Source organism: Mercurialis annua, linkage group LG8 (genome assembly GCF_937616625.2).
Source record: "Mercurialis annua linkage group LG8, ddMerAnnu1.2, whole genome shotgun sequence".
Classification (NCBI taxonomy): domain Eukaryota; kingdom Viridiplantae; phylum Streptophyta; class Magnoliopsida; order Malpighiales; family Euphorbiaceae; genus Mercurialis; species Mercurialis annua.
This window is the reverse complement of record NC_065577.1, coordinates 40,548,633-40,575,842: the sequence shown is the minus strand read 5'-3', so window position 1 is coordinate 40,575,842 and position 27,210 is coordinate 40,548,633. Positions and strand designations below refer to the sequence as shown.

The window sequence follows — 27,210 nt, the reverse complement described above, 5'->3', positions numbered from 1 at the left end:
GAAATTAAATTTAGTAAAATTAAAATTTTAAAAGAAATTAGTTATGAGATTTAAAGAGTTTTTATTTATTGTTGAAATTTGTGTTATATTATTCATGTTCACAGATTATAAATGTAATATATTTTAGAAGTTAATTTTTAGATTTAACTAATAAAAGTTTAAACATATAAAGTTTTTTAAAAATTTATAATTATATTACTAAGTTTCATTTTTTTAGCTCTATGAATTCATATATCAATATTTGAGACATTCGTATAAAATTCTATTACGTAATTTTATTTTGATATTCTTCATCATTGATGTGCTTAATTAATCATAAGAGGGTTAGTTTTTTGAATCTCTATTCATCATCAAAACTGTCATTAGTTGATTATTTGTAAAGTTTATGTTTACGATTATAAATAATATTTTTTATCTATTGCCTAAGGATATTTCATATTATGTTCAACATATTTAATTCAATTAAATTTATATTATCTTGAATATTCAGTTTTTTAAAATCCGTTAAATTATTATATTTAAAATCTGAACTTTTCTTATGATACTTTATCTACAAATCGAATATTACCAAAAAATAATATTTATATTATTAACAATCAAGTTAAGTTATATAAAAAAACATACATTAAAGAATATTAAATTTATTTAATTTCATCCGCGCAACGCGCGGGCATCGACCTAATTTGATATATTCACAAGCATATAGTTTCTTACTGTTCTTAGGAAAAAAGAATGATATAGCTAAACTTGCAAAGATGATCATTTCAATAGTTTTTCTTAAAAAATAATAGTACATGATGTTGTGGTTCTATGGAATTTAAAACCGCAATCTTATAGCTGTAAATTTTATTTTAACATATAAGAGAGAATTCCTGACTATGGTTCACCAGGTTCAGAATCTGAAACAAATGCGACTATCGGACTTCTCACTTGATGGACGTCGTTACTCCATACCAATCGGCCAGATAAAATTGTATCCTTCAATGTAGCTTCAACTGTCACAACGAAAGATTGCTTTTCGCCAAGAGACTGGAAGCTGAGAACATTTGGCTCAACTGTAATTTGAAGTCCTGCAGGAGATCTTATATTTGATGTATAAGTTGCTGACGGACTTCCAACATTTGTGACAGTTCTGTGATAGACGCGAGTTACAGATACTCCTGATGGCGCAGAAAGGGCAAAAGAAGGGTAATTTAAATCCCAAGCAGTTGCATTTATTGCTGAAGAACATGCGCTTTTGTCTCCTGTAACAAGCTGCAGTTGTGTAGCATTATATCCTTGTCCGCACAGAAATTTAACAAAATCAAGTTCTCCAGCATCGTATACTAGACCAGGATCCGTCGCCCTTACAGGATTTATGTGGCCTGATCCGTAAGCAAGCTCTTGATCGGTGTTTGTGACTGGACTCATCGGGTAAGCTGTGAAACACATTAAAATGTTACAACGAATATAATGAATTAGATAGTCTAATAATATGTGTTTTTTTTGGATACATGGAAACTTGTCGACTCCTATATTTTGGCATTTCGTTTTTGTTTACGAAAACACTTCTGAAACTCTGAAATTTTATACTTATCCTATTTCAGCATTTTCTGTTTTAGCATTTTAGTATTTAGGAAAAGTAGTTTCAGGTTAGCCAAACTATTACCTGTTGTCATTAAAGCAGACTTGATTGCAGCAGGAGACCATGTCGGGTGAAATGACTTGACGTATGCAGCAGCACCGGACGCATGTGGGCAAGACATGGATGTACCGGAGATTATGTTGTACGGAACTACTCTTGTATCGCCTTGTTCTCCAGTCACGGTAGTTGCTTCGGACCATGCTGCTAAAATGTCTACACCAGGGGCTGTCAGGTCAGGCTGCACGTGAAGAGTAAGTCAGGAACAGAAAAAAATTGCGGAAAGCAGAGAAAATCATTCGATATTATTACCTTGAGAATGTCACTTGTAATTGGATTCGGTCCTCTTGAAGAAAAGGAAACAACATATGGAGCTAATTCATCTTTTTGTTCAACAGTCTTGAAAATTGCTGCAGTTGGTTCACTGAAGAAAACATCAAGCACAAAATTTCTGTAAGGAAACCTCTGTTTATGATCTCATTACTGATATATAGGGATGTGTATTCGGTTCGAATAGAACCTAACCGAACTGAAATTTTGATGAATTATAAAATTTCTAACCAAATCGTACCAAACTAGTTGCTTCGGTTATTTCGGTTTAATTTACACTAAAACTAATAGACTGAAATTTTTATGTCCAATGACAAACAGAACGAAATTTGTCAGTTCTGTTCGGTTTTTGCACATCCCTACTGAAATACTTTGGCAATTTAAGGAAATACCTGGTCGAGTTCAAGTATTTTACAATATCAGTTCCATTGTCAGTGCTTACTAGTGAAACTGGTAAAGCAAAAGTGAAAGCTACATCTGTATAGAATCCGTCCGGCGCTATTATGCCGGCTATACCAAGAGCTATTGCATCTTCCTCGCTGAAATCATCACAAACAACAATTTTTCCTTGAACCAAAGTCTTGTTCAAAGAGTCTACACTGCAGTACCTGCATTTTAGCATAATATATTCAGTTTTCTACTTCTCTATACTCTTTGCTTACAAAAATTGTTATTTTAGATATATCGTAATAATTTTGAATCTGCTACATTTGACTCCAGTAAAATAGATCTTTAATTGCTAGTGCAACAACTTTGTTATTTTCTAAAATGGAATTTGCTTACTAATTCATTTATAACGGAACTTTTTCATTGCAATTATCTACTATTCCAACAGTTTTGAAACTGTTATTTAACTATGTTAACATTGCCACATTATGTAGTAGTGTCAGCTGATTCTTGAATTTAATCTGTAAAGTTCAAAGTCGTCTGCTGACGCGTTTACCTTGAATCGGTACTATGTCCTCCGGTTTGGTTTGCAGCATCTGCAGAGAAGATGATTGGATGCATGGTGTTTCCCTGTTCAAAAGTATTTATCGAATTTCCCTGCAGTGGTATTGAAGGATGTTATAGATTAAGTTTAATTAGCAGTCAAAGGGATCAATCAAGATTAGGGGTGTGCAAAAACCGAACCAAATCGAACTGTAATTTCAGTTCAGTTTGATATTAGAAAAGAAATCAGTTAATATTTAGTGTAAATCAAACCGAAATAACCAAATCAAACTGATAGAGTCAAGCGAACCGACTAGTTTGGTTTTTTTACTCTTAGAAATTCGGTTCAGTACTTTGACAAAAAAAACTTAAATTTTGATTTGGTTCAAACCGAATGCATCGACTAGGAATGGAGCCTGACCTGATATACTGCTCCGTTGCCAAGTTTAACAGGAGTCATAAACTTCCTGTCAATGGTGCTAGCAGCCACAGAAAGAGACCAAGGTGAACAATTAGAGACTGAACCAGGGTCAGGCCCTGAATTACCAGCAGAATTAGAAGTAAGTATCCCATTCTTCATCGAATGAAACGCTCCGATCGCAATTGGATCCTCGAAATAATCCATTGGCCATCCTCCGACCGAGAGCGAGATTATATCGACTCCGTCAGCAATTGCATCATCAAATGCTGCAAGAATGTCAGCATCAGAACATCCATCACTCCAGCATATCTTGTAAACGGCAATACGAGCCGACGGAACTCCTCCTCGAGCAGTACCCAAGCCGAGGCCAAGCAGACTTGCTGAGCTAACTAAATCTCCTGCTGCTGTGGATGCAGTGTGAGTACCATGTCCTTCTGAATCTCTTGGAGATGGAAATTCAACATCAGGATCTATCTCTCCATCACTATGGTAGTACCTTGCTCCAACTATTTTGCTGCAATTGCATAATAGATGTAATACAAAAAATCAGATACGTAAAATGATGCAGGGTACTGATCTTTTACGGGTCGTAAATTTTGATTGAGCTGAAATTACGGTGCTCGTACTATACTTAAAAATAGGGTTAATCTCAATAAAATACCAAGCTTTTGAGAGTTACATCAGGTATATCCAAATATTTTAAATCGGCTAGTTTAGCCAATTTTATGATATTTTAAACCTTGTTGGTTTATTCAGATGTTTTCACACGAGTCTAAAGTTTAGAAAATGAAGCTTACTTGTTGCAAGTGAAATTGGAGGAAGCTTGGCAAGTTCCTTTCCATTTTGTTGGAGCCGGGCTATAACCTGAATCATTAAAACTTTGTGATTCAGGCCAAATTCCGGTGTCAAGCATTCCGATGATCATGTCACTTTCGCCGGACGATCTTACAGAATTGATAGGGAAGCCCATAAAATCCCATGATTTAGTTGTGAGTAATTTCTTCTTTTGACTTGGAAACACTGACACTACACCTTGCATACCTGAAACAAAAGGGTACAAATGAATAAGAAAATTAAAGGCAAAAGAATTTATATATCCTTAATTTTGTTCGATTTTACTGATAACTTCTTAAAACAAAATTACAGTTTGATTCGTAAAATTGCGATTAATACTAGTGAAGAAAAACTCCATAACTTTAATTGAATTGAGATTTTCATGTAATTGTCCTAATTCGTCAAATTAACCGACCAAACTGTTTCGATATATAAAATCATTTTGATAATCATATAATTTAATTTTTCTCTTAAAATAATAAAAAAAATATTAAAAAAATTAAAATCCGAATTCTGAGTTTCCGAATAATTACCAGCCACTTTCTGCTTTTCCTCTTCGGTCAGCTTGGCAACAAAACCATTGAAGCTTCTGTGGTAGCTGTGGAGTAAGTAGTCTGATGCAGCACTGCTTCAATGCAATCCATGTATTGAATTAAGTTAGCTACAATTAATGTAAGGTTAAATACTCGAGTGATACCTACATTCTGTTACATATTTCAAATTGATACCTAATTTATAATTTGTATCTCTTTAGTACTTGATCTTTAATTTTTGTTTCAGGATAAAGTATATTAGAAGTCACATCAAGAAAATGACAACTGACGTGGTGCGATATTCTAAAAATATGGCTCGCCCGATTGTCACATAAATTTATTTTGGTTGGAAAATATTAATGTACTTTCACCTGAATAAAAATCAAAATATAGATCAAGAAGATACAATTGAAGTTTAGGTATCAATCTGAAATATACTATGAAATTCAGGTACCATGCATGCATGCATGCATTGAACCCAATTAATTTATATGAAATGAAATCATCATTATACATAATAGGTTTAAAAGATATAAATTAATTAATTCTAATAATTTTTTAAGGATGTTTTAAAAAAATTGAAGTTTCGACCTTCCAACAACTTCTTGTAACATATTGATATGAAGAGTAGATGCACTAAATTCGCCCTTCGGAAGTTCCCCCATGTACACAATATAAACCTGCATAATATAAACAACATCAATAAACAAACTGTCCAATTGGAAATAAATGGTAAAAATCCGTCGCAAATTTATGATAGAAATTTAGATTTATGACGGATTTGTGCAAAAAATAAAATGTGACAATTAGATGTATGGTTAAAATTATGCCTTTCGATCTCCGTCCGATGTTCCATGGCAGCTCAAAACCAGACAAAAGGTGACAATACAGAGGAGAAGGCAATCATGTGGGGATTGCATCCTTGCCATTTTTGATAGTTCTTGTAATATAACACTTTCTTGTAGAAGAAACTATAGAGTGGACTGAGGTTTTATAGATGCAAGAAAGTCAACTAACTTATTAATTTAATAACTTATTACGTAGTTCATTAGACAAATTTATTGTTAACCTCGTCAATTAATAAAATACAATGACATTGTGACAAGAGTGAGCAATCCGAACAAAATTGATAAATTTGGTTCGGTTCGGTTCCATCTTTTTATTTGGCTGATTTTTAAAGTAAAAATTTCCGTTTATTTTTTTGTGCAAAACCGACATTTTTTCGTCCATAACCTCTTTTAGAGTTAAATATTTTTGCGGTTATAAGTCTTTCATAGAACAATTATCATTTGTTATATTTTGGTAACTAACTATCATTTTGACAACAAGAGGTTATCCGATCATTTTATGTCAATTTTTGCCTGTAAAACAAGTATATGATTCATTTTTTTTTATATAATTATCAACTGAGTGACAGCACTATATTCCGTCATCCACACGGATACAAATTTGCCTAAAATTCTATATAACCTTTCGTTGTTGTAAAATTGATATTTATGTTTAAAAAAGTATCATAATTGAAAATATTGATAATCGTTCTGTAAAAGTAACCGTAAACCAGCCGGATGGAATGTTACAGAGAATATGGTACTCATGGTGACAAAAACTAGGATTAAACTTTGCAATTGTTAATGTTTGCTTCTTGTTTTTGTAGTGACACAAGGAAATCAGGTAGTCTATGAGTAAGCAATTAACAATGCCAATTAATATATTTTGCAGGCCATATAGCTTTACATTTCTTATCATAAGTAATAGAAAGAAAAATATTTTGCAAAAATATATATTTGGCTTTCTGCACTTCCCTTAACTTTTTAAATTGGATACCTCCAAAATAATTTGTATATATTAAGTCTTTATATTTTAAATTTTATAGACATTAGGTCCTTTCTCTACACAAATGTTAATAGAGTGAAGTCATGCCGAAAAAACCGATTGAGTGACTTACTTTCAACAAAAATAAAAGTGTAGGAACTCAATTCAATTAAAAAAAACGAACGATATTTATCGCAGTTGTACTAACTGCATGTGGAGTGCACAAATTTCATTTTCCGTGACAGAACAACCTAATGGTGTCTATAAAATTAAAAGTGTAAGAATTCAATGTAATATTGACAAATGAAAATGGAGGAATCCAATTGAAAAAAGTATAATAGTATTCAAATGTGTATTGCTTTTCTATATCTTTAATTTTGATAGAAATGCATGGCTATTCATGGTGATCCAACATTTGAGACAATCCTGTGATTGATATATGTTAAAGACTTCCTGACATAAAAATAATATAAGATATTGAATTGTGCCTTATTTTTATTCGGTTTAATGGTGTTAAAAAGCTAAGAAAATTTTGTTGTTTTAAAAAATTTATCCAAAACTTCCAAAAGTTATAAATCTGTCACAGTTTGATCAATTCGTTAAAAATAGATCCAATTTTCAAAAATCGATGTAAAATTTTTTTAAACTGATTTATCCGAACCATGTGACATCCCAATCGATAACTCTTCTTCTTTTTATTTTTAAAAAAATTACACATTCAATTGGCACATAGACAGAATTAAATCAATTTCGGAAAATTGGATAGATTTCTAGCGAATTTGTCAGATAGAAATAGATTTACAATATTTGAAAGGTTTGGATAGAATGATATATTAACTGTTCAAACTCATTATGATCAAATGATGGACTACAGGCATTTACAAGCACATAGTTTCTTACTGTTCTGAGGCAAAAAGAATGAATGATATAACTAATCTTGGCCAGGTGATCATTTCAGTAGTTTTTCTTAAAAAAATAAAGTATAAGATGTTGTTCTATGCAATTTAATACCACAATCTTATAGCTGTAAATTAAATTTTAACATATAACTTAATGCTTATACATCAAGATCATGAACAAATGCTACAATCGGACTTCTGACTCGATGGCTTTCATCGTCCCAAACCAATTCACCGGATAATATTGCCTCTGAACTCGACAATGTATAATCAAGAATCACAACAAACGATTGCTTTTCACCAACAGAGGTGAAGGTAAGAGTATCCGGATCAACTTGAATTTTTAGTCCTGCTGGAGCGTGTGTAATCGCCTTATAAGTTGCGGATGGGGATCCAACGTTGGTGACAGTTCTGTGAAACATGGTAACTGTAGGACTTCCTGACAGGGAAGAGGATGCAAAAGATGGGTAATTTAAATCCCAGACAGTTGCATTTGTTTCTTCAGAACATGTACTGCTATCTCCGGTAACTAGCCGAAGTTGTGAGACATTATATCCTTGTCCGCATAGAAAATTAACGTAGTCGGTTTCTTCAGCATCATATACTAATCCAGGATCAATGGACTTTGCAGGATTTATGTGACCTGATCCGTAAGCAAATTCTTGATCGATGTTTGTGGCTGGATTCATCGGATAAGCTGCTTAGAACAAAAAAAATTAAGAAATCGCTTTCTGTCAAATTAATCCTTTCATCTATGTTTCCCGGAAATGGAAAATTTGAAACGGTAAATAATGAAATGAGAAACGAGTGAAACTATGATTTTTACTAATATAGGTTATAAATGTAAAGTTTACGGAGTTTCATAATCATTTCCAAAAACGAAAATGTGACATTCAACAGTAGAACTTGACAAGTTTCCGTGCAATATAGCTGTCTGTTCTAAAACAAACAAAATCTAAGAAGTCACTATCCATCAGATTGATCCTTTCCATCTATTTGTCAGGAAACAATCCCGTTGGGATGGGAAATAAAAAAATGAGAAACGAGCAAAACCATATTTTTAATAGAAAAGTTATGATTATAAAGTTTTGGTGTTTTGAATCATTTCCATAAATGAAAATGCCAAAACATAAAACTTGACACGGGCAATGCAGGTTTCTATTACGAAACAAATCATCAGTACCTGTGGTCATGAGAGCAGATTTGATGGCACCAGGAGACCAAGTTGGGTGAAATGACTTGACATAAGCAGCAGCAGCAGATGCATGAGGGCAAGCCATGGATGTTCCAGAGATTATATTGTACGGAACTATTCTTGTGTCTCCTTTTAATCCTGTAACCGTAGTAGCTTCTGACCAAGCGGCTAAGATGTCAACTCCAGGAGCTGTCAGGTCAGGCTGCACGCCAAGAGGAAGTGATCAGAAGTAGAAAATGTTGCAGCCAAATAGCAAATAAAAGTATGATTTGAGAAAAAAAGAGATCTCGAGTTGCAAATCAGTCGATTATGGGCATATGATTAAAGTAGAACTCTGAATCAAATCCGATATGTACATATCTGAATCAGATTCGATTTGACAATATTATGGACCACGTAGTTCCAACATAATCAAAAGTTATGACTCGTTGAAGTTTATTATAGTAGGAAAAAAAATGAATATAGAAATGGAGAAATTTAACCTTAAGAATGTCACTTGTTACTGGATTAGGTCCTCTTGAAGAGAATGAAACAACATATGGAGCTAATTCATCTTTTTGTTCAACACTCTTGAAGATTATTGCTGTTGGCTCACTGGTGAAATATCATAACAAGTACAACTGAATTAGTACAATAAGACCCGTATCTATTTGGGGAGTAAATGAATCGAGCGGATTTCAAATTATTACGAAACTCGGGCTCAAGCTTGGATGTGATATACCTTGTTGAATTCATGTAAATTAAGATATTAGTTTGATCGGAAGAGCTTATCAAGGAAACCGGCAAAACGTAACTATCAGAAAAATCTGAATCAATTCCGGCCAGCGATACTAGGCCAGCTACACCAATAGCTGCAGAACCCTCATCATCAAAATCTTCACAAACAACAATTTTCCCTTCAACCAAAGTTTTGTCTAAGCTATCTTCAGAACAATATCTGCATTTCATGAAAAATAATCCCATTTTCAATTCTTGAATCTAAAGATTTCAACTTCTGAAATGGATATGCTTACCCAAAAGGATGCCTGGATGTATCGTTCGAGGCATTTCCAGCATAGATAATCGAATACACAGTATTTCCATGCTGAAAAGTATTTAAGGAATTTCCCTGCATTGAAAGAATGTCAGGATATATAGTTTAATCCGAAAAAATGAGTAATTGATCAGAAATTTAAAAACCTGATAGATTTCTCCATTGCCTAATTTAAATGGTGTCAAAAACTTTCTGTTAATAGTGCTAGCAGCTACAGAAAGTGACCATGGTGAACAATTTGACACTGTTTCAGAGTCAGGGCCAGCATTTCCAGCAGAATTGGAGGTAAGTATACCATTTTTCATTGAATGGAAAGCTCCAATTGCGATCGGATCATCAAAATACTCCATTGGCCAACCTCCAATTGATAGAGAGATTATATCAACTCCATCAGCAATAGCATCATCAAATGCTGCCAGTATGTCAGCACTTGAACACCCATCAAGCCAACATATCTTGTAAACAGCAATACGAGCTGACGGAACACCTCCACGAGCAATGCCGGAACCTAGGCCTAATAAGCTTGCCTGGGTTACTATGTCCCCTGCTGCTGTTGATGCAACATGAGTTCCATGTCCTTCTGAATCCCTTGGAGAATCAAATTCTTTATTCGGGTCTATTTGGCCTTCACTATAGTAGTATTTTGCCCCAATAATTTTGCTGATCAAAGAAAATTAGAAACAGGTCAGCAGTTCACAAGTGCGGTCCGTTATAAATCCTAAACCATGCTTGACAAATTTTGAATAAATGATAGTAATCCCATGGAATTATACCTATATAAATTTTGCCAATTTTTGTGACATAAGTAATTTTTTTGCATATTTTATTTCACGAATCAAAGATAGCCTTACAAATGTAGTAATGTTGTACTGCTTACTTATTGCAGGTGAAATTGGAAGATGATTGGCAAAGCCCCTTCCATTTCGCAGGAGGTGGACCGTATCCTGAATCATCGAAACTTTGAGATTCAGGCCAGATCCCGGTGTCAAGCACTCCGATAATGATGTCACTTTCAGTATTTGATCTTACAATATTGACAGGGAAGCCCATGAAGTCCCAGGATTTTGTCGTGTGTAGTTTCATTTTTTGACTAGGAAAAACTGACACTACACCTTGCATCCCTACAGAAAAGATAATCAATTAATGTGATGAAAACATCAAATAATCAATTCATTCAAAAAATTAAGTTGTTAGGTGAGGTTCCAATTCCGTATGCAAATGACTATTGCGTTTGACGCGCGAATAAATACTCTAAAACTCAAACTGTTAGGTGAGACTAAGATGGTTTTATTATCTCTAGCAGATACCTATATCAGAAAGGATTTTCCCACCTGCCAGTTTCTGCATTTCCTCTTCTGTCAGGTTAGCAGCAAAACCATTGAAACTCCTGTGATAGCTTCTAAGCAGATAATCTGATGCATCACTGATCAATGCAATGCCAGGTTACCGAGTTATATAGTACAGAAAGCGAAAAACAAAGTGATGAAACATGACAAGTTTCCGTGCAACATAAAGTTTAGCATAGTTTAAACATAAACCTGCCAACAACTTCTCGTAACATATTATTATGAAGAGTTGATGAACTAGATTCACCCTTTAGACGGTCGCCCATGTAAACAATGTACACCTACATCCACAACAGAAATTAATCATTTCTAGCAATAAAATCAACATTGTGAGATATAAAGATTAGTTAGCAATGCTCAAACAATTACAAAATTTACATGAAAAAAATAAAATTTGAAATGCCTTTCGATCTTCATCAGACGAGCCATGGAAGCTGACAACTAAACTAGAGGTGAGGCTTATAATGAAAAACCAGGCAAGAGAAGCATTCCACCTTGCCATTTCAGCAACTCTTGTAAGATTATTACATGTTTATGGAAATACATTTTAAAGAAACAAAATAGTAAATTAAGCTTTGGATTTTCAGACATGTATTGTTATGCTCGCCAAGCAATCAAAATCCTTCCAAAAAGTAATTAATAAAAACAAATATTTGTATTGATTCTTAATTAACTTATTATGTATTGATACAATTTTCTAATGACCAAGTATTTGTCTTATACTTCAGCAAAGACTCTGTGGGGTGTCACATAGGGTATATATATATATATATATATATATTATATATATATATTCTATTGACCAAGTTTAAGAAGATTAGCCGAAACACGATCCTGCTCTATCTGTTGTAAGCGAAAACAAGGACTCGTAACATTTTGTTAAAGTCGTGGGTTCTTTTCCTCCTGCGAGCGCTCCCCTCGCCAATTATTATAGAAAAACAAGAGGAGCAAGAGCTCATTGAAGAATTTCATCAAACAGGTGTGTGCGCGGTCCCATTTTCTTTTGGCTCAAAGCACATAGCACAAAAAAACGGTCACTGATCCAGTCAAGAATTGCGGGTAATTGATTTTGTGGGTCACTCTACTTATCCAATCTAACAAAAAGGTCACTGTCAAACTTTCAATTTTGTATCAGAGGGAGGTCACCGGACCCTTTCCGGCCTATTTTTTCCTACGTGGACGCCGGACTTGTCTCTCTCATCCACGTCGCTTCAAATTTTTGGCCACATCATCCGCCCGGTCATCCATTTACCCCCTAAATCAAAACGATGTGTTTTGATTAATGAATTCTTAAAAAATTAAAGGATCTTTTTATACCTTTTTTCATTTCATCTCTACCATTACACGTCATCACCATCTTCAAAGAAAACCATCACCACCATGAATATACCAGAGGTATAAAAAATTGACATCATTTAACTTCTTCAAACTTTTAATTGATAAAAAATGTGAGCTTTCTTCAAAAGAAACATTCACTACTCATTATAACAAAATAAATAACCCATAAACAACATAAACCCCAACACCTTGATAATTAGCCGCCATTATCATACCAAAAGACTCTTAAAATGGATCTGGCTTGCAAAGCAAATCAAAATCAACTATCACATGAACCCTAATTTCAAATCTCAAAATCTATTGTAATAGAAAATATTTATTTTGCAGATTTTTTCTTTTATGCGGCGGCATTGGATGACGGTTTTAGCAAGGTGGTGATTGGTGGTGGAGATGGAAGGGGGAAAGTGTGGCCATTTTGAAAGTTAGGGCTAGTTTATCAGTGTGTGGCGGTGACGGCAGAGGAAGTGGTTGTGGCTGAAATTAGGTTGAATTAAAACGCAACATTTTGATTTTGAGTTTGAAGGGTGACGGGGCGGGTAATATTAAACCAAATCAGTTTTATGAAGAAAAGATCAGATGAAGAGGAGCAGAGGAAGCAATGATTCAGCTTTGTAATTAGTTAGAATTTGTTAGCTGTTAGTTTATATTCAGGTGGTTAGTATTCCAGCTCAGCTAGTACAGCTCAGCTTATTCATTAACAGAATATTGCTCTTTTAGCAATAACAAATAAGAATAGGACATGTGTCATTAATTCTTAATATAAATTGTAAACAGAAACACAGTTTTTGGTTAATGAAAATTCAGATCAATTTCGTGTTTTATCAAAATCTATTATGGTATCGGAGCTACAAAATTAATCATAAAGAAACAGCTCGTTTCTTCATCTTCTAATCTTCAAATCTTCAAATCAAAAGCTTCCGCAATATATTTCTAATCTGCATTCTAAAAATTTCTAAATACAAGTAAAGTTTCTTAGTTATAATTTCTGATTCATTGTTCAATTCTTTTCTTTCAGTTCATAATCTTTCTAAAGTTCTTTCTTCTTGATTTTCTTTCTGAAAAACCTAATTTCTTGATTTTTCTTTCAATCACTTACGATAATGGCGTTTGTTAATGTTGAAACAGACACTTCTAGTCATTTTTACTTACATCCAAACGAAAATCCCTCTTTAGTTTTAGTTTCTCCATCAATGAATGGACAGAATTATCATTCATGGTTCAGATCCATGAGAATGTGTCTTCTCTCGAAAAATAAACTGAAGTTTGTTGATGGATCTATTCCAGTGCCTTCAAAGTTAGATCAAATCTATCCAATCTGGGAAAGGTGTAATACAATGGTGTTGTCATGGATTCTTAGGTCATTGTCTTCATCAATTGCACAAAGCATACTATGGATGGACAATGCAGTTGATGTATGGAAGGATCTACATGACAGATTTTCTCAAGGTGATGTATGTAGAATCTCAGATTTACAAGAAGAAATGTATGCATTTAAACAGAATAATTTGTCTGTCACAGATTATTTCACTCAGTTGAAAATATTATGGGATGAGTTTATGAATTTGAGAGTAATACCTGTATGTTCTTGTGTTCCTCAATGTACTTGTGATGCTTTGAGAACAGTGAAATATCATCAAGATAATGATCATGTCATTAGGTTTTTAAAGGGTTTAAATGATAGTTATTCAGTTACTAGGACTCAAATCTTGATGATGGAACCATTGCCAAATATTAACAAGGTTTTTTCTAAGATTTTACAACAAGAAAGACAGTTAGGATTAACAGTTAGTAATGCACAGAATATAGAGCCTACTGTTTTTGCTGCTCAGGCTAATACTGGTTTTCAGAACACTGGTTTTCAGAGGAGGATGGTTGGTTATAATAACTATAATACTGGTTTTCAAAGGCCTAGACCTCCTATGAATTCTAGTTTTCGTCCACAAGGAGGATAGAAAAGGTTTTATTCATCAGTGAATGATAAGCCTATGTGTAGTTTTTGTGGTGCTAATGGTCATACTATAGATATTTGCTTCAAGAAGCATGGTTATCCACCAGGTTTTAGGCCTAGAGTTAGACCACAATCGTATGTGAATCAAGTTGGAGAGTATGTGACTGATTACAATCAAGAAGAACAATTTGTTTCTCAAGATTTTGGAAGTCAAAATAATTTCACAGGTCAAAATGATCAAGGTGGAAATCAGGTTATGTTTGGTAACCAGAATGAGCAGAACTTTGGATTTCAAGGTTATAATGATCAGCAGTATAATGCTTCTTATGATAATAGTATGCAAGTGTATAATGCTTCTACTGAGATAGCTGAACAGGACAGAAAAGGAATAAAGGATAATGAACAAGTTATCACTCAAGATCAATACAAGCATTTGATGAGTCTTCTACAACAAAATGCATCTACTTCTTCACCAAAAGTGAATATAGTATCTACTAATTTTTCTCAGCAAAGCATAACAGAAGACTCAGGTTTGCATTTTTCTGCTTGTTCTATTGTTGAAAGTTCAGTTAAAAGTAATTGGATAGTTGATTCAGGGGCAACTGACCATATTACTTGTTCTTTGAATAATTTCAGTACATATAAACCTGTTTCTAATATATTTGTTACTTTGCCAAATTCACAAAAGATAAAAGTAACACATATAGGTACAGTTGTTTTTAGTAAAAGGTTTATCTTATATGATGTTTTATTTGTTCCTAATTTTTTTTTCAATCTTATATCAACTAGTAAGTTGACATCTTGTTATCAATATTGCTTAATTCTTCATAGAGATATTTGCATAATCCAGGATCACATCAATTGGAAGACGATTGGATTAGCTAAAAAGGTGCAAGGACTCTATCAACTTGATACATCTGCCTGCTTAACTGCTAATCAACACAATGTTGCTGTGTGTTGCAATAATCTTGATAATAAGTTTGTAAACTCTTGTGTTGATAAACCTATTGTTAGGAATTGTTCAAAGTCTGTTGGCAATGATTTTATTTAGCATTATAGGTTAGGTCATTTGGCAAATTCCAGGTTAAAAAGTTTACAGTCTATTGATGCAGCTATTAAATTGCCTGTAAATGATCATTGTGAGATATGTCATATGGCTAAACAGAAAAAGATACCTTTTCCATTAAGTACTTCTGTTGTGAATGAATGTTTTGATTTAATGCATTTTGATATTTGGGGACCATCTAGGTTTGTGTCTATGTATGGACATAAGTACTTTCTAACTATTATAGATGATAAGAGTAGATATACTTGGCTTTTTTTTATTAAAATTGAAATCAGAAGCAAGGTCTATTGTTCAGAATTTCATTGCTTATGTTGAGACTCAGTTTGCAGCCAAAGTTAAATGTGTTAGGTCAGATAATGGTCTAGAATTTCATATACCAGAATTTTATTCTGCTAAAGGTATTGTGCATCAAACTACATGTGTATATACACCTGAACAAAATGCTGTGGTTGAAAGAAAACATCAGCATATTCTAAATGTACCTAGAGCATTGAAGTTTCAAGCTTCTTTACCTGTTTGTTTCTGGTCAGATTGTGTTTCACATGCTGTGTATTTGATTAATAGGGTTCTATCTCCAGTTATTGATAATAAGACTCCTTTTGAAATACTTATGAACAAAATACCTATTTTTAGTGACCTTAGAGTTTTTGGTTGTTTGGCTTATGCTTCAACATTGAATCATGAAAGACATAAGTTTTCACCAAGAGCCATTCAGTGTATATTTCTAGGATTTCCTGCAAATACTAAAGGTTTTAGGTTATTTGATTTACAAACTCAAAAAGTGTTTATTTCTAGGAATGTAAGATTTTATGAACTTTTATTTCCATATTATGATTCTTCTGTTTTACATAATCATTCCACTCAGGTAGTTTTACCAGTAGCTATTGAAGTTCCAAGTGAGGATTTTAATATTAATTTACAGACTGCACATATAGATTTAGAACACAATATTCAGGACCTAGGATCAGATTTACACTTAGAACAAGATCAGACTAATATGCCTGTTGTTAATATGCCTGTTGTTCCTTTAAGGAGATCAAGTAGAATAACAACTGAACCTGTTCATTTGAAGGATTACATTTGTCAAATTTCAGTATTAGATAAAACCAGTCCTCATTTAATTTCTAAAGTTTCTACTTATGATAATTTGAATAGTTTGCATAAAGTTTTTTCTGTAAATTTAGATCAGAACATAGAACCAAAATCATATAATAATGCTATTCAGTTTCCTTGTTGGAAGGAAGCTATGCAAAAGGAGTTAGATGCACTGGCTTTGAATAAAACTTGGGTATTGACTTCTTTACCAGAAGGTAAGTTACCAATTGGTTGTAAATGGGTTTTTAAGACAAAATATCACAGTAATGGTACAGTAGAAAGACATAAAGCTAGGTTAGTTGCTAAAGGTTATACACAACAAAATGGCATAGATTATATGGATATTTTTTCACCTGTAGCAAAGATGACAACTATTAGAGTTTTATTAACAATTGCTTCTGCTAAAAATTGGATTTTAAAACAATTAGACATAAATAATGCATTTTTACATGGTGATTTGCATGAAGAAGTTTATATGAAACTTCCACTTGGTTTAACTTGTTCTGATTCTAATATGGTTTGCAAATTGACTAAGTCTTTATATGGTTTAAAACAAGCAAGTAGGCAATGGAATGTGAAATTAACTGATGCTTTATTGTCTCAAGGTTTTAGTCAGTCAAGTTCAGATTCATCTTTGTTTACAAAGCAGAATAATGCTTTCTTTACAGCTTTGTTAGTCTATGTAGATGATGTGATATTAACAGGAAATGACATCAATGAGATTGAAGCAGTTAAGACATATTTGGATAAGGAATTCAAGATAAAAGATCTTGGTAATCTTAAATTCTTTCTAGGCCTGGAAGTTGCAAGATCAAAGAAGGGAATCAACTTGTGCCAAAGGAAATATACAATGGATCTACTCAAAGAAACTGCATTCTCTGAAGCAAAACCTGTTTCAACTCCAATGACTGCAGAAACAAGATTAGTAAAAGACTCAACAAATCCATACACAGACATTACAGGTTATAGAAGACTAGTGGGCAAATTAATCTTTTTATGTAGCACAAGGCCTGATATTTCATTCCCAGTTCAGCAGTTATCACAGTTTCTAGACTGTCCATCTCAAGTTCACTATGCTGCTATAGGAAGAATCTTGAGGTATTTGAAAAAATCACCAGGGCAAGGGTTGTTCTTTCCTTCACAGAATAATCTGAAGTTAAAGGCATTCTCAGACTCAGATTGGGCAACCTGTCCTGACACAAGAAGATCTATCACTGGTTTTTGTGTGTTCATTGGTGAATCTTTAGTTTCATGGAAAACAAAGAAGCAAGTGACTGTTTCCAAGTCTAGTTCTGAAGCAGAGTACAGGGCTTTAGCAAATGTCTCTTGTGAGATTCAGTGGTTAAGTTATCTACTTAAGGATTTACAAATAACAGAAGCTATACCAGCTTTGGTTTATTGTGACAATCAGTCAGCTTGTCATATAGCTAGAAATCCTGTCTTCCATGAACGCACCAAGCACATAGAAGTGGATTGCCATCTTGTCAGACAGAAACTACAAAATGGTTTATTCCATTTATTCCCAGTTTCCTCTTCTCAACAAATAGCTGATTTTTTTATGAAACCCTTACCAATCTCTACATTCATCAGTTTTCTTTCCAAGCTGGGAATCCAAGACATATATTCTCCAGCTTGAGGGGGGGTATTAAACCAAATCAGTTTTATGAAGAAAAGATCAGATGAAGAGGAGCAGAGGAAGCAATGATTCAGCTTTGTAATTAGTTAGAATTTGTTAGCTGTTAGTTTATATTCAAGTGGTTAGTATTCCAGCTCAGCTAGTACAGCTCAGCTTATTCATTAACAGAATGTTAATGAATATAGCCGTTATTGCTCTTTTAGCAATAACAAATAAGAATAGGACATGTGTCATTAATTCTTAATATAAATTGTAAACAGAAACACAGTTTTTGGTTAATGAAAATTCAGATCAATTTCGTGTTTTATCAAAATCTATTAGGTAATGTGGCAACGATGTGGAGGGGAGAGACAGGTCCGACACCCACGTAGGAAAAAACAGGACGGAAATGGGCTGATGACCTCCCTGTGATACAAAAATTAAAGTTTGATGAGCACTTTTTGCTAGATTGAGAAAATAGGGTGACCCCCATAATCAATTACCCCAATAATTACTAAATACAGTTGTGGACTCGATCGAGTAGCTTACATCTGAATTCAGCAAAAAAAAAATGTTGAATCATTTTTAAAGTATTTTTAGAATTAATTTCGAGTGACTGGCGAGTTCACTTGACTCACTTACAATTATTTTTAAGTATTTCTTAGTTTTTCTTTGCAAGAATGATTATCCATCAAAAGAACATACAATTATATATTAAAATTCTCTCCTTCAACAAGCATTTTTAATCGCGGTAAATTAACACAAAAATTAATTTTATTATTAAATTGGTCGACAGAAACTTAACTTGTTATCTTTTTTCTCCAAAATATGTATATAGATAGAAAATCAATGTCAATTACAATAGAGCATACAAATCAACTTCATAATTTTTGGGGTAATTGATTATGAGGTCACTCTACTTTTTTATATTAAATGGTGACTGAACTTCGAAATTTTATATTTTTATTACTAAATTATTTGGTTATGTTAAGATATAAATTTTTTATCACTAGAAAAAAAAAATCGAGAGTGTCGTCGGACCTAGCTCAAACACACCCAATAACGATCCGCAAAAACGTATAGTTAGATTCATGTGCGGAATTTATAAGATAAATCGATACTCTTTTCATTTTTTTAATCAAATCCTTCAACGGACTCATATAATTAATTATACAGCAACTTCATATTTAAGTCCATAAATTTATATAATAATAATATCTTTGCAAAAATTAAAAACAAAAATACTTCTTAAACTCTTGACGTTTAAATATCAAATTAAAAACAAAACAAACAAAATTAAACTACAATATTAATCTCCAATTCTAATAAAACAAAACAAAAACACTCATAAACTAAAAAATTCTAAACTCTTCCAAGTTTTTTCCATTTTTTCAAAACATATTTTAAAGCTTTTCTTTTATTTCTCTCAGCTTCTTCTTCAGCTTTCTTCACCTTGGCAACTTCATCTCCCTTCTTCTCAACAGCTTCTATCAAACTCTTCAAAATACAATCCACGTCACTTCCCGGTACAATAACCGGCATCAAAAGCTCCGCCACCTCCGCCGGAGTTACATCAACTCGGTCAAGCAACTCACCAATCTTCCCAAACAACACATGCGAATCAATATTCAAATACTTCTCCGCCAGAATCTTGAACCCCTCGAGTTTACAATACGACATCTCTATATGATAATCCATTCTCCCCTGTCGGATCAGCGCCGGATCAAGTTTCTCTTTATGATTCGTCGTAAATATCACAATCCTTTCGCTTCCACTCGCAGACCAAAGTCCGTCAATGAAATTTAATAAACCTGACAGAGTCACCTTACTATCTTTCTTCTTCTCGTCATCGCCGCCGCCGCCGCCGCCGCTACTGCCAATCAAATCCTTCAACGGATCACTATTATTCTTATCTTTTACTCCGCTACTTCTTTGTCCCGTCAGATTAAGCGAACAGTCAATATCTTCAATAACAATGACAGACTTACTATTTATATCAATCAAAAGCTTCCTCAACTCAGTGTTATCTTTAACCGCCGTTAACTCAATATCGTAAATATTATAGTCCAAGAAATTAGCAATGGCAGCGATCAAACTCGATTTTCCGGTTCCCGGCGGTCCATACAGAAGATAACCACGCTTCCACGGCCGCCCAACTTTCGAAAAAAAATCTTTTTCTTTCGAAAATGCTATGAGATCGTTCATGATCGTCGACTTCTTCGTTGGATCCATCGCGATAGTCTCAAAAGTCGCCGGATGTTCGAATATTACGTGACTCCATAGATTATGCCTGTAATTCCACCAATTATCACTCGGATTATTAGTGTAAAGCTTACGTTTCCGATTCTTGACCGTGGCTGCCTTTCCGACGGTGATCACGTGGTTTAAGTACTGATCAAGAACTTGAAGTCTATGCTTCGGATGAAATTTGAGAAGATAATGCCGTTTAGAAATAACGGAATTGAATTTGGATCCGTTTAAGTTTTGGATTATCTTTATTGTGGAACGAATTCATGTGAGTATAAGTTTCATTCTAAAGATCCGATATAAGTAAGGAATTTCCTAATAAAAAAATATCATTCTACCATAATTTAGTGTGTTGATTAGTATCTGTGGACTCGAGTAGGAGTAGACATGTTTATAAAGCTAAATATTGGTAAGTTCGAGCTGAAATGTAACCAGATTTGACTATTTTATATATAAATTCAAGATGGTCTAAACTCGGTTAACGTCTCATGTTTATTATTAAAAATCAGTGCGGATTATATTTATATGTATACAAATTCGAAATTGATATCTTTTCATTTACATGTAAAATTAAGTAATAATAAAAATTCAAATTTATATATAAACTTAAACTAATTACGAGCACTGAAACTGAAACAAGCCGGCTTAAAAAAATTGTTTAAACTCGGCACAAGGCGGATGTACTTAGACTCTAGATATATATTTTTGAAGGAGCTCCTTTTTACTAAAATTAATAATTCATGTATGAGTTATATTCCGAATTTTGCAAGAAGTGTTCCTATATAATGAGAATGATTTAGAAATAATCTAAGTAATTAGAATATGTCAAACTTTGTTTCTTTTTCTTAAAATGTCGTTTCAAAAAAATTGTTATATTTATTAAGTAAAAACTATTTATACGACTATAATGAAAAGAGAATTTGTTAAGTGAGGCATATCATATCATAGGTAATAATTTCTTTTTGACCAATAGTTATAGTATGCAATAATTGAATTTCAAAAGAAACTAGTGGATATATGTGTACATATTACTGGTTGAAAATAAATTACATGACACATGTCAATTACCAAAGGAATAACACAAATATATCCGCTGTAAATGAATAATGTTGGATAATAAATATTTTAAATTTCCATAAATTTCGCTCCTTAAACCAAATGAAAAGCCGTTTTAAATGCCTTTTAGTCCGATTTTCTGTTTTCCTTTTATTTTTGCTTTTCTATTCAGAAAAAAGTTCTCTTCTTTATTTTCTTAACCCTCTCGACCTTCTCCTAAACATTTTCACGAAATTTGAAATTTATTCCCAAATTGTTCATGTTTATGGTAAATATTTTTTTATTTCTTCCACATTAAAGATTAATTTTATGCATATTATGTTTTGAGAAATTTCATTTGTTTTATTTCTATAGGTTTTGGAAGGTTGAAACAGGGAAAAATCCATATAAATCTATAAAAATGGCATACAAGGTGGATCATGAATATGATTATCTGTTCAAGATTGTATTAATTGGAGATTCAGGTGTTGGTAAATCCAATATTCTTTCTAGGTTTACAAGAAATGAATTTTGTTTAGAATCCAAATCTACCATTGGTGTCGAATTCGCAACAAGAACTATTCAGGTTCGGTTTTTGCGTACCTGTATTATTATTTTTCTTGCATTTTAATTTTGATTATATGAAATTTAGTTGACATGATTTTTCTATAATTAAATGGAATCGAACTCTTGCATGATTTGTTTTAAACAATGAATTTTTGGTTCTGCCAATGTATAATTTGAAATAAAATACGAGGAGAATTGTCTTTTTTACAAGAATAAATTAGAAATGAAAAAAAAATGGGGTTTCAACCGTATCCTTTTTTTCCCCGAAATAGAACATCAAAATGTAGAACTCGATAAATTTTTGTGCAATATAGCTCGACGGATATTATTTTGATGAAACTTTTATCTTTCACCAGGTAGAAGGGAAAGTAATAAAAGCACAAATATGGGACACAGCCGGTCAAGAAAGGTACCGAGCCATAACAAGCGCTTATTACCGAGGGGCAGTCGGTGCACTTTTAGTTTACGACATAACCAAGAGACAAACCTTCGAAAATGTCCAACGATGGCTTCGTGAACTACGAGACCATGCAGATTCCAACATTGTAATCATGATGGCCGGAAATAAAACCGATCTCAATCATCTCCGAGCAGTTTCCGCGGCCGATGCTCAAAACTTAGCCGAAAGAGAAGGTCTATCGTTTCTTGAAACATCGGCATTAGAAGCGCTTAATGTTGAGAAGGCGTTTCAGTCGATTTTGTTGGATATTTATCAGATTATCAGCAGAAAAGCTTTAGCTGCTCAAGAAGCTGCGAGTTCGACGGGAAATATTCCTCAGGGAACTACGATTAATGTCGCGAAATTTTCCGGTAATAACAAAAAACAAACTTGTTGTACTGCTAATTAGCGAGATCGATCTTGCTGATTAGTGAAAAAGGAGGGTAACTTGCATTCCAAGTAAAGAATGTTTTGCGGTTACCAAACTATCATATATTTTTACAAAAATGTTATTGATGTTCGAATTCTTATATATTAGTTATCGAACTTTGATTTTACGTACCTATAACGGGAAGTTACTAGATCAATTTAAGGGCCGAAAAGTACTAATGACTGGCGAAAAAATGTGTATGTATAGTTGTTAGTAAAATTTAAGTTTGGTTACTGAAATGTGAAATATTTAAAAGTCAATAATTGTTTTCACAAAATAGATTATATTTTTATATTCTTACATTTTAGTAATCAAATTTCAATTTTACAAATTATGGGAGACCTTTTTTTTTGGAAGAATTGGGATTTTCTCATGTTTAAATGAATATGATGGGTCATGTTCACTAATCTACACCATTCATTATAAAATGAACGGTGGAGATTAGTTTAACCATATTTAAATTTTTTTGATGTACACCATTCATTTTGTAATGAATGGTGTAGATTTAATGAATATGACCGCTCATGTTAATCCTTTTTTGAAAACCTCATAAATTGTTTCAAACAACTAATAATCTGATAAATTTAATTTATTGGCTTAATTCTTTAAAAAAACCCCACCTTGCACTTTTTCTTCGTTTATACCCTGACCTTTTAAAAACAACATTTGTACCCAATTTTGGGTTTTTATGTTTCATCTCTACCCAAAAGCATTAAATTGTACTTTTTTCATTTGGAAAAGAGTTTAAAACATATTTTTTTCTATTTTAAAATATACAAATAAATCCTTAAACTTAAAAAATAATCAAATACATCCAAATAATTAATTAATTTTTTTAATTTGATAAAATAATAAAAAATAATAAAAAATTATTATTATTTTTAATTTTTTTGTCGGAAATATTTTAAAAAAAATTAAAAAAAATAAAAAAAATTCGAAATATTTTTTAAAAAAATTAAAAAAATTATTATTATTTTTTAATTTTTTTGAAAAAGATGGTATTTTTGTATTATTAATAATATTAATATCTAATTAGTATATAAGTTAAAAATGAAGGATTGTTTTAAATTTTTTGTCAAATGAAAAGAGTGCAATTTAATGCTTTTGGGTAGAGATGAAACATAAAAACTCAAAATTGGGTACAAATGGTGTTTTTACAAGGTCAGAGTATAAACGAAAAAAAAATGCAAGATGGGGTTTTTTTAAGGAATTAAGCCTAATTTATTAGAGAACCTAAGTTTAAGCTAGTGTTGTAAGTGTAAAATGAGTCGAGCTGAGCTTTAATGACCTCAGGCTCGAGTGTGTCATATAAGCTCAGGCTCGAATGTGTCATACAAGCTGGAGTCATATTTTGATAGAACTTGCATTCTCAGTCGAACTATAGCCACATTCAAGTTCAAGCTCGACTCGAATTTAATAGACAGAAAAATATTGTTGCAAACTTGTTATTTATAATGTATTTAATTATTTTGTTATATTATAAAATTCAACTAATTAAGCATGATTTATACCTAAATTTAGATATATTAGAAGTTAATATAATATTATAAAAAAAAAGTTAATATAACAATAAAAATATATTATTTTATGTGCGTAAGAGACTCGTTTAGACTTGCGAGTCTCACACACCTCTTTAATTAATATGTAGATTTAGCTAGAGATTAAACTCAAGTAGTTCGATCTCGAGTTTGAGACAATTACATTTATTAACTTTTTTTTTATTTTGGAGGTGTAATTTAAATTTATTGTTTTTGTTATTTTTCCTTTTTAAATGTTCCATCACTAGTTTAGTTCTGTATGCCTAAGGGAAAATTGGCCTGTAATCCCATGCTCATTTGTAAGTATAAAATTCATAATCCAGTTTATATAAAATAAATATGTATAGATTACTTCAGCTCTTGATGTGAAGCTCTTCATCATTAGTTTAGTCATGGATTTGCATACTTTAAATGTTCGTTCACCTTTTCAAATCTAAAACATCCTCTGTATACGATTAACTTATAAATGTTCAAAAAGTTATGTTTTAATTTTGTCAAGATCTGACCACATTGGCTATCATCATATGCTTTATTGAGCTGAAAATGAAGGCAAATTATTGAGAAAGATGATAAAACATGAAGCATTCCCCACCTCGAAAGAACCTCTCACCACTCGAGCCTTTTTCCCGAGCAACAACTCCTCACCCGTAGCTAGAGTTGTTCCATACTTTTGGCTCCTCCTAGATTTTGGCAACAGTTAGCTCTTCCGGTTCCAACGCATTTAATTACCTTCGGTTTAGACGACGAGGAAGAGGCTGATATGATCATTCATGTCATGTCGGGCATTTCAAACAATTCAATTTTATAATTAATTATCGATGTGATGCTACTCGTGCCATAGAATTCAATAATGAGTTGAAGGGTTTCGACTCGGAAGGATTTTCAAGCATAAATAACAAACAAACAATCCAAGACTCCATTTTTCCAAGTTATAATAATGATTAGCGTCACAAGTTGTAAACTAAATTTGTAAAGAAGAACTTCAACAGCAAAATCATAAGCCTTTAACCCTAAAAACATTAAAGATAAAATATAGCAAACAATAGAATTAGTATTAAATTTGCACATTAAATAAAATCAGACCCTAAGATCTGGGTCAGAGTCTTGGTTCAATCCATTGACTAGAGCAAATATATTTGGAATCTGTCGCATTGAAAAGCGGTTTAGACGATCCATCAATCATGTTGTAAACACCAACACCTCCTCCTTCGTGATACGACCAAAATTTCTGAAAGTTTTCAGCAAAATAAATGTGATTCGACTTAAATCTTGATTCTTTCGATGCATCAACCAAGTAGGAAGAGTTTAATCCCAAAAATAAAGCTTCTTCTCCAAAACTACTCACTACTTTACCTTCTCCCTTCTCAAAATCAACCTCGTCAACTATAAACTGACAATGCGGGACATGAGAATAAAGAGTATCGAGATAACAAGGACCTCTTCCTCTCTCCCATTTCAGAGATTCCACTCTCCAAGAGACCATCAGCAACACTCGAGATGATCCAACTATCCAAAATGGAAACCGGCAAAAAGTATTCATATAGGGATTACTAAACGACTTGGTGCGTGTTGAAACAGATGCAGAATTTCGAACGTCAATTTCATAAACAACATATCCATTTGGATAATCAATAAGAATAGGACCATTGAATCTAGCATCAAAAAGGTGACCAGCATAGTATCGGCCATTATGGTATGTCAGATCGACGAAATTTGAATAAAATTTTAAGTCTACATCACTCCATTCGCCATCTCCATTTTTCCAAAACGCTAATCGTATTGGGTCAAAACTATATAAACGGTACAGAATCATGATTGTAAAATCTGATGAGGAACTCGGACTGGTGGATAAGACGAACTTCGTGATATAAGGATTCATGGCAAAATCCTTCATCTTATAATCTTTCGCGACAGGGAAAGGATGTGGCAGATTAATTCTTGAAAGCGAAAACGGATTCAAAAGACTTAATTGTATCTCCTTCTCAACTATCATATACCATCCTTTTGAACTCAAAAAATATTGTTTTTCCTTGATATAAGAACACAGAAAAAATTTCTTTATAATACGAGGAAGATAAAATTTCCTAGCGATAGATGATTGAACTTTACGAAGATAAGGTTTCGGTAGGTCGATACTGTAAATTACATCTTTCGAAAGGTCGAAAAATTTACGGGGGGTGTGATCATATTTATCTTGATCAAGCAAAAGCCACGGAATTTTGGTGGATTTGTTGAATTTATCCGGGGAAGCAACTGATCGCCATGACTTGCATACCGTGCCGAAGATGATAAAATCGCGCATACAATTTATTCGATCAGCGATTTCAGATAAAAGATCGCGGTTGATATCTGACCAACTCGGCACCGTCTTCTCCATTATGAAAGAAAGTTCTGCAAGGAACCCTAATTTGAAGAAGTGTTTTAGGGTTTTCTTATGTTTTTGAAGATTAAAATTGGTTATGAATGGCTTACTGATGATGACGAGTCGGCCGTTTCTTCAGTTTTGTCATTATTAATTAGGGTTTCACTTTGGCAAAAAGAATTAGGGTTTCACAGTTTCACTAGCTAGTTAGTTCAAGTGGTAACAGTACCTCACCTAAAAAGACCGATAATTGCTAGATTCAAATTTGGAGGGGGCATTATTAGCCCATGTTATTTGCGAACCGATTAATGATATTATAATTCTTTAAATTAAAAATCTAAATTTTGAAATAGTTAATCATTTAACTTAATTATTTAAATGTTTTTGAATTTTTGACTTTGCGGTTTTTAACAGTACTAATGTCACTTTAAATAATTTACACGTGACTCGTCAAATTATTATAATTATAATTATTATGGATTAGAAAAATCATATTTATGTTTAACAAGTAATTATTTCTATAATTATAATTGTATTTGAGTACTGATGGAGTCTGCCTTCTGAACCAGTGAGTGA

The 27,210-nt window shown here is 32.9% G+C and overlaps 4 protein-coding genes and 1 pseudogene across 4 annotated transcripts; 1 reads left to right on the top strand and 4 right to left on the bottom strand.

Annotated features, from left to right (window-relative positions):
• Positions 1-754: 754 nt before the first annotated feature.
• LOC126662089 (cucumisin-like) lies at positions 755-5,598 on the bottom strand. Its single transcript, XM_056104191.1, has 10 exons — positions 5,500-5,598; positions 5,261-5,349; positions 4,670-4,761; positions 4,100-4,343; positions 3,303-3,816; positions 2,895-2,995; positions 2,344-2,559; positions 1,934-2,045; positions 1,649-1,862; positions 755-1,466 (listed from the first exon to the last, which is right to left on the bottom strand). The coding sequence occupies exons 1-10, from the start codon at positions 5,596-5,598 to the stop codon at positions 877-879; spliced, it is 2,271 nt and encodes a 756-aa protein (XP_055960166.1). The 3' UTR covers positions 755-876.
• Positions 5,599-7,499: 1,901 nt separating this feature from the next.
• Positions 7,500-11,241, bottom strand: LOC126660654 (cucumisin-like; annotated as a pseudogene).
• An 8,072-nt stretch (positions 11,242-19,313) lies between these two features.
• LOC126662088 (AAA-ATPase At3g28510-like) lies at positions 19,314-21,322 on the bottom strand. Its single transcript, XM_050355975.2, has 2 exons — positions 21,314-21,322; positions 19,314-20,509 (listed from the first exon to the last, which is right to left on the bottom strand). The coding sequence occupies exons 1-2, from the start codon at positions 21,320-21,322 to the stop codon at positions 19,379-19,381; spliced, it is 1,140 nt and encodes a 379-aa protein (XP_050211932.1). The 3' UTR covers positions 19,314-19,378.
• A 152-nt stretch (positions 21,323-21,474) lies between these two features.
• LOC126659689 (ras-related protein Rab2BV-like) lies at positions 21,475-22,865 on the top strand. Its single transcript, XM_050353015.2, has 3 exons — positions 21,475-21,587; positions 21,674-21,884; positions 22,222-22,865. Exons 2-3 carry the CDS (start codon positions 21,720-21,722, stop codon positions 22,711-22,713), a joined length of 657 nt encoding a protein of 218 aa, XP_050208972.1. The 5' UTR covers positions 21,475-21,587; positions 21,674-21,719; the 3' UTR covers positions 22,714-22,865.
• Positions 22,866-25,275: 2,410 nt separating this feature from the next.
• LOC126662087 (uncharacterized) lies at positions 25,276-26,655 on the bottom strand. The gene has a single exon (XM_050355974.2). It carries the CDS (start codon positions 26,647-26,649, stop codon positions 25,369-25,371), a length of 1,281 nt encoding a protein of 426 aa, XP_050211931.1. The 5' UTR covers positions 26,650-26,655; the 3' UTR covers positions 25,276-25,368.
• Between the last annotated feature and the right edge of the window lie 555 nt (positions 26,656-27,210).

What these genes read in the sequence shown, in the direction of transcription:
- LOC126662089 (XM_056104191.1), bottom strand. Translation starts at nt 5,598, where the DNA reads ATGGCAAGGATGCAATCCCCACATGATTGCCTTCTCCTCTGTATTGTC. An exon ending in CATCGGACGGAGATCGAAAG is followed by an intron (nt 5,350 to 5,499) that starts GCATAATTTTAA and finishes TATATTATGCAG; the next exon opens with GTTTATATTGTGTACATGGG. An exon ending in AAATACTTGAACTCGACCAG is followed by an intron (nt 2,046 to 2,343) that starts GTATTTCCTTAA and finishes TGTTTTCTTCAG; the next exon opens with TGAACCAACTGCAGCAATTT.
- LOC126659689 (XM_050353015.2), top strand. Translation starts at nt 21,720, where the DNA reads ATGGCATACAAGGTGGATCATGAATATGATTATCTGTTCAAGATTGTA. An exon ending in TCGCAACAAGAACTATTCAG is followed by an intron (nt 21,885 to 22,221) that starts GTTCGGTTTTTG and finishes ATCTTTCACCAG; the next exon opens with GTAGAAGGGAAAGTAATAAA.
- LOC126662087 (XM_050355974.2), bottom strand. Translation starts at nt 26,649, where the DNA reads ATGGAGAAGACGGTGCCGAGTTGGTCAGATATCAACCGCGATCTTTTA.